General features: G+C 42.8%; 1 protein-coding gene across 1 annotated transcript in view; it reads left to right on the top strand.

The window, feature by feature from the left end:
- Positions 1-13,306, top strand: part of LOC126484487 (junctophilin-1) — an 883,087-nt gene that overhangs the window by 299,581 nt on the left and 570,200 nt on the right. Inside the window, exon 2 of the mRNA XM_050108022.1 lies at positions 10,735-10,946. Coding sequence (XP_049963979.1) covers positions 10,735-10,946 — 212 coding nt within the window. The remainder of the gene's footprint in view (positions 1-10,734; positions 10,947-13,306) is intronic.

A 13,306-nucleotide genomic window follows, 5' to 3' on the forward strand; every position in this document is an offset into this window, starting at 1 on the left:
GACGTAAACGAAAATCGGTAGGCGTATTTTTCATCTGAAAGATGATGTCTATTCAAATTTCGCGCCAGTCGCATAAGAGTGACACGCTATACCGGTTGTGAGCGTTACTTATTGGATGTGATGAGTTCACGTTAGTAAGGAATTCCTTTAAGACGACAAAGACACCATTGTCAACATCTCACTGTGTTTGAAGGTGGTCGTGTAATAGGACTACGAGAAGCTGGATGTTCATTCTGCGATATTGCAGAAAGGCTTGGCAGACTTGGCGGGAATGTAGCCACTTTACATGACTGTTCGCAGCGGTGTTCAGAGGAAGGTACAGTCACAAGAAGACCGGACTCCGGATGGCCACGTGGTACTACCGAGAGGGAAGACCATCGTGTTCGGTGTATGGCTCTGGCGCGTCGTGTTGTATCGGCAGCAGCAATTTCAGCGGCAGTTGGCACCACATCGGCGCAACGAACTCTTACAAATCGCTTTCTTTAAGGACAGTTCCAAGACAACCTCCCTTAGCGTGCTTTCCACTGACCGCAAGCCACCACCGTGTGTGACTTCAGTGGTGTAAAGCAAAATTTGATAGGGGGGGGGGGGGGGGGGGAAGGCTGGAAATCTGTTGTTTTCTGGTGAAAGACGGTACTGTCTCGATGCAGTGATGGCCGTGTGTTGGTTAGAAGGACGCCAATTCAGGGCATACAGTCAACCTGTCTGCGTGCTAAACACACTGGACCTACACCTGGAGTTAACGTCTGGGGTGCGATTTGGTATGACAGCAGGAGCACTCTCAAGATTATCCCACGCAACCTGACTGCAAATTTGTACGTCAAGCTGGTGGGTGGATCTGTTGTGCTGCCATTCATGAGCATCATTCCAGGGGGGTGTTGTCCAACAGGATAACGTTCACCCATATACTGCTGTTGTCACCCAATATACTCTACATAGTGTCGACATATTGCCTTGATCTGCTCGATCCCCATACCCACCTGCGATGGAGCACATATAGGGCATCATTGGACGACAACTCCAGCGCCACCCACAAACAGCATTAACTGTCCCTGTACTGATCGACCAAGTGCAACAGGCATGGACCACCATCGTGCAAACTGACAACCGGCACCTGTATAACACAATTCATGCACGTTTGCGTGCTTGCATTCAGCATTTTCACCGCTTATTAATATACCAGAATTTCACATTTGCAGCGACTTATCTCGCGCTAAAATAACCTGTGATTTTGCTATGCTATCACCTAAATATATTAGCTAGCCAAACGTATTCCCAAAATTTCACTAGCCTGCACTAATTATTTTTATATGTTGTGCTTTTTTACCCGTCAGTGTAATTATATATTACCAAATCATTACTCATAAACTTTGTATGTAATACTAGGTCTACGAAAGCTAGTCAAAACATTGAGGTAAAACAGATGTGAGCGCCTGAAACGGGGTCAGTTTTTTATCTTGAGACAACGAAATTTCTGAAGAACTACACATCTGAGTAAAAACCGGAAAAATATGTGAAACATTTTTAAAAATGCTGGGACTGGGACGGGAGTGGATGTTGACTTTGAAATCTTAAATAGGAATATCCCATTATTATTGCAGAATCGGATTCCGCGGGAAAAATACACGTAACTACTGTATGTAACACTTCTGTCGTTGCGTGGTAGATGACGCTGCAATCGATAAATAACATATGTGAGCTACAAAATAATATTAGATATCGCGAGAACAACGCATTGCATCAAAAGCGTAAACACAGATGTGTTTCGTAGTTTTCTCCATGTAATTGTTTTGAAAAACTGATTCCTTCATCATTTGATTTGATATCACTGCGTGCACGTCGACCCGCATTTCTTAAATACGTTTCTCCATTACTTGACTACGTTATTAATTAGAATGCAGGCTTTTAAGGTAGAAGAGGAAATTGATATGGCTTACATTTATGGAGGAAGTGCCAGGAATGCCGATAATGCTGTAACTCTTTATGCTCAGCGTTTTTCACACAGTGTGAGATCACGCGCTTCTTTTCGTTGGGTTGTTTGACAGTTCTTCATCGAGGGAACTGCACAACCACGAAAATGAAACCGACGAAAAACAGTTGGGTAATGGTAAGAGAGGGTAATGAAACTGCAATATTAGCTGCAGTGAATCATAACCCCCACATTAGCACTCGGCAATTAAGTTGGTAATCGGGAATTAGTCTGGATTCTCTTGCCCAACTTTGAAACATGGAAGATATCATCCATTTCATATTTCTCTTCGTCAGGGACTTTATGGTAATGATTTTCCTTTTACCCTTCCTTAGCAAATTTCTTATCCGCAACGATATGGCCTCCTCCACAATTCAATCACTGTAAATTAGTAGCTATGCAGCTGGTGACTGTCTTCCGCCATATTTACTGCAGTGCACGACACTATGCCACTGGTCGCTGATATGGGCGAAAGTAAGGCATTTGTAAGATTGACGGATAGGGGGAAATAAACTGACGCTCTCCACATCTAGTTCCACGCAGGTAAACGTACTTGCAGCTATGAATCGATAGAAACGTTTGGAGTTTATCAATAGTTGGTTTTCCTTCACTAATTATCTTTTTGGAGAATCACTCCAGGCTGATGACTTTGACAGCTGGTACTATTACGTCAAATTATAAAGTTGCTTTCCGAATAACACGTTGCTTGCACACCACATAAGTAGGTATGAATGCCACTAATTCTGTGCTTTGCAGATAAACATGATCGTAATATGTGGTTGGCGAATAATTAATTAGTTACTGCTACTTTGATCCTGTTTTTGCCGGCAGAGGCAATATTAATAATTTTGCTTGTACTTTCGCGATGTATCAATTTTCCAATGGAAATTGGTTGCATGCATCTATCTATTTTATTTTCAATATAAACCTAGTAAGGGTCACAGTCATTCGGTTTATACGTATAATTTTGAACGAGAGCATGACCTTCATTATCGGTCGTACTTATAGCAACACTGTCATTTTTCCGTTCAGAGTGTGTAGAGATCTTATGAGTGGAAACACCTAATGCAACACTTTGGAAGACAATAATGGGCCGTTTGTCTGCCTCAGTGGCTCGTTTTCTGTTTTCGATTACTCGCTGGATTTCCGTGTATACTACATCTTCGTAATGAATATCCTCAGCGTAAAGCACAATGACAACTTCTACGATAACAATACCTTGATGAATGTGCACACTGTGCGAGACACATGCATCGCCACATTCTCCGTATAAGCCCTACTCGTAATATTTTACAGAGCAGCTTCATAATATTTTACAGAGCAGCTGTAAGAAGTTAATAAACTGCAAAAAGCCGCATGGCTGCACAGTAACTCCACAGACACTGAAACATTGTTTGAGCGAATGGGTAGAATCGCGCTCCTCTGAGTAAACAAGGAAGTGATCGCCGTAAATTGACTGGATTCTTCCTAGATATTTTGTGCGGTTGCGATGAAATGCAAAGTCTTTGTATTTGACGGTGGTACCAGATGGTAGTTTCAACCCCTTAACATGTTCCTACCAGGACAACGACTGTCTCATGATGCTAGCGTCTGACGATCGAAACGGGCAATAGTGAATCAAACTGTACGTTACATGTGGCTGTTTTAAGTTGTTTGTTATTTGCCTTCAGACCAATTTCAGCCAAACTTATTACACGTATGACTTACTGTCTGGAAACGAATACCGTAGAATTAGTGCTCCTAGCAGTGTAGCACTCCTAGGGCTTGAGGGCAGGGCGCACGAGAGAACAGGGTGACAGGTAAGCATATTTCAGACAATCAAGAAGAAATTCCAGCAAAACGTAATACATACATGGCAAACTATCTAGGAAAAATACTGAGCGGATAAGGTACCCTTAGAACCGCTGCTATCGGAGTGGATGTGGCACAGACGGACGGATAAAAAAAAAACGAAAAGGATTGACGTTGGAACCGAATAGTTAGTTTACTCTGGTGGTTGGTTGGTAACAGCTGCGGTTACATTTCTTCCCTCGGTATTTGTGACGATGAAAATGTGAAATTCTAACAGGTTTCCTTCTTAACTCTAATATGCTGCATTTTCCAGTGAGACTCGTGTCATCGTGTCATCGACCACGACCAATAAACCAAATGGGCAGTTTATTAAGTACTGTAGAGTAGATGTGAGATAGTCATATTTCTCCTATGGACCCTTTACGGTGCTTGCTCAAGAATTTGTATGTTATCGCACATCGAGTGGATAGCAAGAGAATTGATTATAATCAAATGTTGTGTTAAATTAATCTTAGAATCAACAGTTGAGAGATTTACTTTCGTAATTTGCATACTGTATTTGTACTTTTCAAAATACGTAGACAATGTAAGTTGAAAACCGTGTGCCAACTCTGAATTCCAATGCAGAAACTAGCCTTGCGCTGGCCATGCTCTTACCGACTGAGCTATCCAACCGTGGCCCACTATCCACCTACAGCTACGTTTGTTCAGGCGCCTGTTTCCTACTTTCCAAACTTCACAGAAGCTCTCCTCCAGAGCTTGCTGGGTCAACACTGCTGGAAGAAAGGACGTAGCAGAGAAATAGCTTATCCTCTGTGTATGAATCGCTTCTGTAGTGAAGAGCATTTCCCAAGAAAGGCAAGGTTTCATGTTCATGTCCTAGTCCAACACACAATTCGCATCTTCGGGGAAGTTTAAAAACAACGCATATTCCTTTGCAGAGGGAAAGTTCTGAAAATCTACTCTGCCTGACAAAGAAAGTAAAACACTCAAGGACGAGGGGAGAAAATGAAATGAAGCATCATGCGTTGAGAGGGTGTTTGATCTTCTTACTTCAGCGATTTGAAAATCAAGTCAAATTTACATAGAATTTAGCAATATAAGCTCGCTTATCAGTATGAAGTTGTACCCCACCTGGCTTGGATGCATTGAATGAAATGTCGTGTGGCTAGGGCCTCCCGTCGGGTAGACCGGCCGTCTGGTGCAGGTCTTTTGAGTTGACGCTACTCCGGCGACTTGCACGTCGATGGGTATGAGGCGATGATGAAGACAACACAACACCCAGTCCCTGAGCGGAGAAAATCTCTGAACCAGCCGGGACTGGAACCCGGGCCTCTTAGCAAGGCATTCCGTCGCGCTGACCATTCAGCTATTGGGGGGGGGGGGGGATGCTTGTGGATGCATCCAGTGATTCGTTTGGGAAGGGTGTCATAACGCTGTTGTATCCTCTCCTGAGGCAAGTTGGCCCACGTTTTATCGGGAACAGTTCTGGGAGTCTTGCACATTACAGGAATACCTCAACATAACGCAGAGACTTCATAGAGACACGCACCCTATGTGGATGAGCATTGGCCTGTTGAAAAATGGCACCTCGGTACTGTTGCACAGCAGGTAATACATGCGGACGTTGGATGTACGGGTGTATCACTGCACCGTCGAATTTTCCTCAGTTAGTACCAACCCTGACCCGAAATCATACCCGGTGACTCATGCACTGGACGGTAATTCCCTAGAGCGGCTGGTGCTGGTCTACAACCAATAGCGTGGGATGACACAGAATGTTGGAGGAAGTTCGTTACCTGTTATCGGATGACATGTGCAGATGTGGAGGGGGTTGTGATGTACCTGATGCACAATACGGCGGTCCTGCCTTCTGGCGGTCGTACGTAGTCATCCAGAATCTTGACGACGAGTATGCTTGCCCTCATGCTTCCAACCAGTCCAGCATCGGCACACTGTCACACCCAAATACTCCACAAATCTGGATGTTGCACGATTCGACAAGCTGGCCAAATATAGACCCACAATGATGCAACATTCAAACTGTCAGCAGCTGATAATATTTCTTTCTGTGTCCTTCACATCAACATCTGACGTTGCTCACACCTAGGGATGGGCAATATTTTTAAAAATATCGATGTATGTTGTATCGATTGTTAAGAAATGAATCTATATAATCTTGGCTCATCACTATGCGAGGCAACGCCCTTGCCGCAGTGGATACACCGGTTCCCTTCAGATCACCGAACTTAAGCTCTGTCGGGCGTGGCCGGCACTTGGATGGATGGCCATCAGGGCTCCGATGCACTTTGCCATTTTTCGGAGTGCACTCAGCCTCGTGATGCCAACTGAGGAGCTACTCGACCGAATAGTAGCGGCTCCGGTCGAAGAAAACCACCATAACGACCGGGAGTGCGGTGTACTGACCACGTGCCCTTCCTGTCCGTATCCGCAGCTGAGGATGACACGCCGGTCGGATGGTCCCGAAGGGCCACTTGTGGCCTGCAGACGGAGTGCTCATCACTACACGAGAGAAGTGTCGGGAGTGAAAAACTTCTGATATGTGTCCTGAGCGTGAAATATTGTACCTACCAAAAACATTTCAGACAACAAGATTCCTTTTTCCACTAAATACCAGTGCAGTAATGTGTGTGACTTTTGTGACGACTTTACGTTCCTTTCACAGTGTGTCTATCTTTTCTTGACGCAGGCACTCAGGGGATAAGGAGAGCACACATTCTGCCTCATATTCGGAGCAGGGTGTGGTAATTTCCACCATTCCCATACAGTGATGTCACCAAACGTTTTCGTTTTGCACCTCCTAGCTATCATTTGCAATGATAGAAATAACACAGGAAGTAACAAACTTCCAGGCACATACAGTGCAGATATATGTATCTTCAGATCTGGTGCTCATTTGTTGTACTGAGTAAGAAATTAAATCAAGCCCGTTGTAAGACATTTACTGTTATATTGCAAGGACTGTAGTAGCTGCAGTGGGCAAGAAATCTGCCGATGAGAACTATAGCGCCAATGAGTCAGGAACGACAGACAGTAATAAATATCAATTTCAATACTTAATATACAATACCGATTAATCGATATACTGATATCTTACGTTTCAGCGATATATATCGTACTATTATGGAAAAGTATAGATATTTTGATATATCAATATTTTTTGCCCATCTCTTCTCGAGCCCCTACATGTCGTATTATGCTTGGTAACAACCTCAGACACGAACAACACTAATGTACTCTGATGATCTTCTACCTGTCACAGAGACTTACAAGTCTAATCATTTACAAAACCAGCCACTGGTGTGTACATGTACGAAGTTACACTGACAAACGACCACCTCTTCTGGATGCTTCACTTTTCTCTGCCAAGTAGTCTGTGTTTTTGCACTAAAGAAATATTTCATTCCTTTTTCTGCCCAGTACTAGACTGGGACAATAAGGTAATCGGGATATGCTGGATAATGAGCCATCAGTTATAGATAAAGTGAAACTTTCTGTTGCTGAAGAACACAGCCAGCCAAAAACATTTTTAAAAAGCTTATCAGTGTTGTTACCGGTCTCGGGCTGCCACGTCCATTTACGCCTTGAAATAGCTAACATTTTTAATTGCAGTAATATTTTCATCAGCATCCTACCGTTACCATATGTACTGCATAAGAATATTTGAATACTTAGCGCCACACTGTATGTTGTGTGGATAGCGAAAACATGCTAATGTGGTTGCCATTGATAAAAAATAAAGTGAAAAAGACTTGTTATAGTGGACGGCGTTTCGTTTTGTTTTCGTTCTTATGTCATTTCGGGACGACGCACAAAGTGTTGAAGTGTAAACACCACTCACATAGTAAACAAACCAATGTGGCACCCAAACACCTCACAATGTCCCTCATGTCTGTTGGAGCGTCAGATGTGTACTTCACATGTAATGCTTTTGTTTACAATTCAAAGACTGTCCGCTAAGCAAAGGTACCACTTATTTCCCGACAACCAAATCTCTCGACTAATTTTAGTCAAAGAATATGTGTAGGAGGTGCAACATACTAGAAAGTAGACAACAGGGTGTTTGAGTATTACAGACACAAACGAAAAGGGTGGGTAAAAGAAAAATGGACAAGCAAATAATCCTAATGCATTGTGTCGCTGCAATCAGCCTCAACACGTACTTCTCATCAAGTCTTTCATGTGACGCCAAGTGTCAATGGAAAACGTCGATTTGTTACCCGTTACAAACAAAGTGGTTTTTAATGGGGAAATTCACGTGCCATTTCGACAGAGCGCTCCCACATTAGTCTAGTGCATTGTCCTTTTCAACAACGCATATTAACAGGAACAGTAAAAGAGGAGGAATAGTCAGCACTCCAGCAGCGACAGCACCGCTCTGACTGGTCCTGACTCAGCAGCGCTACTCAGTCATTACTGCAGCACTGTCTCTGTGTCTTACTGTCCTGTTGATACATATCGATAAAACGAATATAGCACTAAGTTAATTTCGGACCACTCTGTCAAATGAGCATGTAAAATTCCACTTTAAAACTAATTTTGTTTGTAACTGGAAACAAACCGACACTTTCCGTCTAGTAAAAGACACGATGAGGAATATTTGTTTGGGCTGACACCGCAAAAAAAAGTAAAAATAAAAATAAAAAATTCAAATATACGTCGGGAACGTGTCTTGACAACAGTTAAGAGTGACACTCGGATATTTACATCGTTTAAGATCGTCTTTACAGCTTAATAAATATAAACTCCGTCCATGAGCCCATGAACCCCCATCGGTACCGACCGATCGCCATGTCATCCTTTGCCAATGACATCATTGGATGCGGTATGGAGAGGCGTGGGGTAAGCACAGCGCTCACCTGGCCGTTCTCAGTTTTCAAGATCTGGAGTCGCTACTTGTCAGCCAAGTAGCTACTAAGTGGGCCTCATGAGACTGAGTACACTACATTCCAGTCCTCAAACCAAGGAAAAATACATGGCAGTATCGGAAATCGGGGCCGGGTCTGCAGTGTGGCAGTCAGCCTTACTGACTACTCAGCTACGGAGGCGGACTTCGACAGTTTGATAATAAGCAGTATTTGTGCTTGCTTGAGTTCTTCAGCGACAAGCGACTTGGGTAAAATCGCGATCATGGGTAAAAAGAAAATCATAATTTGTGATTCCTGCATTCGACCTGGGATGTAACATCCTTGAGTCTATGCTGCCCGGTGCACTCCGCTATCGACTAGTTAGTTAGTTACATGTTCCAAAGATAATTTAAACGATTCTTTATCGAAATGATGTGGAACGAGACAGTTAACAGGATACGTCTAAATGATCAGTGTTAACATTACTGAACACTTATCATTTTACTCCTGCTCATGCAATTACACTTTTTACAGTGGTTAGCTCAAGTTCTAATTCGTCAGTGGAATAGAAGGAATTGTCCTGGAGAAATGGTTTTAAATTATACTTTACATGTTCCAAAGATAATTTAAACGATTCTTTATCGAAATGATGTGGAACGAGTCAGTTAACAGGATACGTGTAAGTGATCAGTGTTAACATTACTGAACACTTATCATTTTAGACTGACGACCTCAGAAGTTAAGTCCCATAGTGCTCAGAGCCATTTGAACTTATCATTTTACTCCTACTCATGCAATTACACTTTTTACAGCGGTTAGCACTTTTTAAGTACTAATTCGTCAGTGGAATGGAAGGAATTGTCCGGGAGAAATGGTTTTAAATTATACTTAAAACTTGCTTCACTACCTGTCGGACTTTTATGTTATTGGGCAAATGGTCTTTTTTTCTGTTTTTATGCATGCTGAACTCCTCTTTGAGCCACTGAGAGCTGAGATCTTTAACAACGGATTTTCCCTCTATTGTTGTCGGTATGTACATCACTGCGCCGCGCTAGGTAGCCACGTGGTCTGAGGCGTCTTGTCACAGCCCGGGCGGCTCCCCTCGACGGAGGTTCGAGTCCTCCCTGGGGCACGGGTGTGTGTGTTGTCCTTAGCGTAAGTTACTTTGAGTTAGATTAAGTAGTGCGTAATCTTAGGGACCGATGACCTTAGCAGCTTGGTCCCTTAAGACCTTACCGCAAATTTCCAAATTTTACACCACTGTTCTTCTCAAACTGTGACAGGTTATTTATGGGTAGTTTCATTGGCAAAAATGTGTATTGTGACGGCGCAGTCAAAAGCCTAGCTTTTTAAAGAGGTGTCTACATATCTTCCGTGGTTGAACACCACCCATAATTCTTACTGTTCGCTTTTGTGCAACCAATACTTTCTTTGTAAGTGATGAATTGTGGTTCAAATGGCTCTGAGCACTATGCGACTTAACTTCTGAAGTCATCAGTCGCCTAGAACTTAGAACTAATTAAACCTATCTAACCTAAGGACAGCACACACATCCATGCCCGAGGCAGGATTCGAACCTGCGACCGTAGCGGTCGCTCGGCTCCAGACAGTAGCGCCTAGAACCGCACGGCCACTGGGGCCGGCGTGATGAATTACTCTAGCAAATTATTTCGTACGACATTAATGAGTGGAAATATGCAAAATCTGTCAGAAGGTTGATACGTTTGTTTCCGACTAGCAATTATACGGAGAACAAAAGTAGCTGAACTTGACAGTTTGAAAAGCCAAGTAATATGATTTTTTCCAGTTTAAGTTTTCATCAGTATGTACACCCAAAAATTTGGAGCATTCCATCCTGCTTACTGACTCCTACTCATGTGCTACATGACTTGTTGGTATGGCTGTATTTGTTGTGCAGAAATGAAAGTAGCTTTTTTCGAAATTTATTGAGAGTATATATTCAGAGAATCACTTATTGATTCTCCGAAAAATGTCGTGTACTAACTTTTGTGTTGCTTTCTCTCTAATGGGATTTGTTATAACACTAGTATCGTCTTCAGTTTTGCTCGTCGAATGTTAAGCGGAGGGCTGGTGTGGTTGTTGCAGCGGGAGTACGTTCGAGGGCCAGTGGCAGAATGGCAAGCGGCACGGGCTGGGCGTGGAGGCGCGCGGGCGCTGGCTGTACCGCGGCGAGTGGACGCAGGGCTTCAAGGGCCGCTACGGCGTGCGCCAGTCGGCCACGTCCAACGCGCGCTACGAGGGCACCTGGGCCAACGGGCTGCAGGACGGCTACGGCTCCGAGACCTACGCCGACGGCGGTGAGTACCCCCGCAGTCTCACTCAGGAGCAGCCGTGTGGGCCTTAGCCGGTAAACACCTCGGCTGCACGCTACAGATAACAAATAAGCGCTTTCGTGATGTAAACTGTGGTTATGTTCATTGCAAATCCTTGGAGTTCTAAGTACACATTAAGACTGCTGCCTTTTTTTAAAAAAAATTATACGTGACTGGAGCAACAACCGTAGAATAAAATGTAGTGGAAGTAGTAAACATCTTATCAGTTGGAAACTGAAAGGTTTATTGAAACCGCTTTACCACGTTTTCAGGGTTTATGAAAAGTCTTCTTGAGAAGGAAAATATGGACAACAGACAACCAAATTTGTGTTTTTTTTCAGTTTTCTGCTTGTATCACGAAAACTATGAGTTTTTCGAAGATGTACAGATTTAAAGTAGACAAAATTTCCTACAAAACGCAGTATTTAGGTTTGAATTTTGACTAGCAGTATCAGCGCTAGAGCGCTCTGAGAAAATGCCAAAAACGCCCATTCTCACTCCGTACAATTCGAAAAATGTAAATGTCATAAATAAAACGCCTTCACTACGGGAAATTACATTAATGTTCTATAAGAGACGTCCGTAAAATTCATTTTTCTCATAAGGGGAGAGGGAGAAAAGCGAAAATTACGAAAAATGCATTTTGCGTCCTACAACCAAAAGACCCCTTCCATATGCCTCTCTCTTATTGCGCTCTGCTTTCCGTCTTCCGTTTAAAAGAGGTTGTTCTGAATGAATTGATGGGAAAGTATGTTTGATGAAAAGTTAATAGAGCATATCTGTAACATATTAGGTACATGACACTGGATGGAAAGATGAATATGAAACCTGTGTAGCAATGTACATGTGTCATGAAATGAGTCACTGCCGAAGCCTGGATCGGGTCATCTGCTCGTGTAGGTTCTCCATCTGGAAAAGAAAGAATTCGATTTGTGATAGAATATGGGTACAAAAGACAAATAAGTGAATTATCGACGTATGAAGGAATACCTGTACTACTCTCACATGCGACAATTTTTGTTACTCTTCTTTGTCTGGCTGTTCGTGGCACAGACAGTGTTTCTTGGGCACTAGAAGGTCCAGGGAAGATCGTTAGGGAAAGGAAGCTCCAGTGAAAGCGTCAGGCGCTGTGGAAGGTGCAGACTGAACAGTGATTTGTTGCTGTTCTTCAACAGAAAAAAATTGTAGTTGAACGATTAACGTCGTGATAGAGAAAAATTGATTTGTAAAGACTCATAATGCTGAAAATGTTACACGAACTAGTTCTGCGAATATAAAATGAAAGGCGCGGATTCGAATCACACGTCATGCATTGTGGTGCATGTGTCGTCACTATATGTCTGTACGGTTTTCACTGACACGTAGAGTGATTCACTAGAAAGGTTTGTGTACCTAAAGGATAGAACATAATAATGTATTTAACAGTCTGTGTTACGTTTGAACTTCATCTCAGCTCTGTTTCACAACCCAAAAATTAAAGAAATAGTTACAAGACCATGCAATGCCTATTATGAGTAGAACTAAATCCAAGAAATTGTTCTGTATAACACTGAAGTGTTGGCTTTATGCTCGAAGCAACCAGAGCCACATTCAAGACGGGAAGAAATACGATAGAATATCGCGCGGATGCTGCGTTGAGCAGGTTGGCTAGACTTTTAATTTCCGGATGTGTGCTGCCCGTTGCTACGGAAACCGTCTCCGTAAAAGATTAGCAGGCGCTGTGGCAGTGCGTTCTTTGTCACGAGAAGTTTCCAAGGCCACTAAAAATCATACATTGTTCTGTTTGAAAAAGAAGCTTCCTTATCTCGGTTAATATAAAACTTCCGGGCGACAAATGCTTGCCACTTTGCGTGCTAAACTCTCGGTATTTCGATGTATTTTTGATTTATTAAAGATGTTCATATTAGGAGCAAAATGTGTGTGTACTGTAGTGCTTCCTGAATATCCACATCTAACACAAAAGGAAACTATTTTGTCCGCTAGAAATTGCCCTCAGGACACTAGAAGGTTAATGAGCTGTTAGCGACCCAATTACATTACCCTTTCAAACTTGGATTACAATTTCAGTGCTACGAGATACGGAGTGATATGGCTATGTGCTTATGCTTTGAGCTGTTTGCATGCTTTTATATCGAAGAAAACTACAAGCAAAGGAGAAAATATGTCAGGGTAAACCTGCGTTATTTTCAGTGCATATTCTTGTCGGGAGATGTACGAGAATTTGGCCATTGACATTTGTTCTGATCTTCCACACTGCATCATACGAAAGTGTATAGAAGAACAAGCGTAGTTTTGTAAGATGAGGCGCGTGCCTGTAAAAAAAAAGCTAATTATGAGTTACCAGA

This window comes from Schistocerca serialis, chromosome 6, assembly GCF_023864345.2.
Source record: "Schistocerca serialis cubense isolate TAMUIC-IGC-003099 chromosome 6, iqSchSeri2.2, whole genome shotgun sequence".
In the NCBI taxonomy this organism is placed as follows: domain Eukaryota; kingdom Metazoa; phylum Arthropoda; class Insecta; order Orthoptera; family Acrididae; genus Schistocerca; species Schistocerca serialis.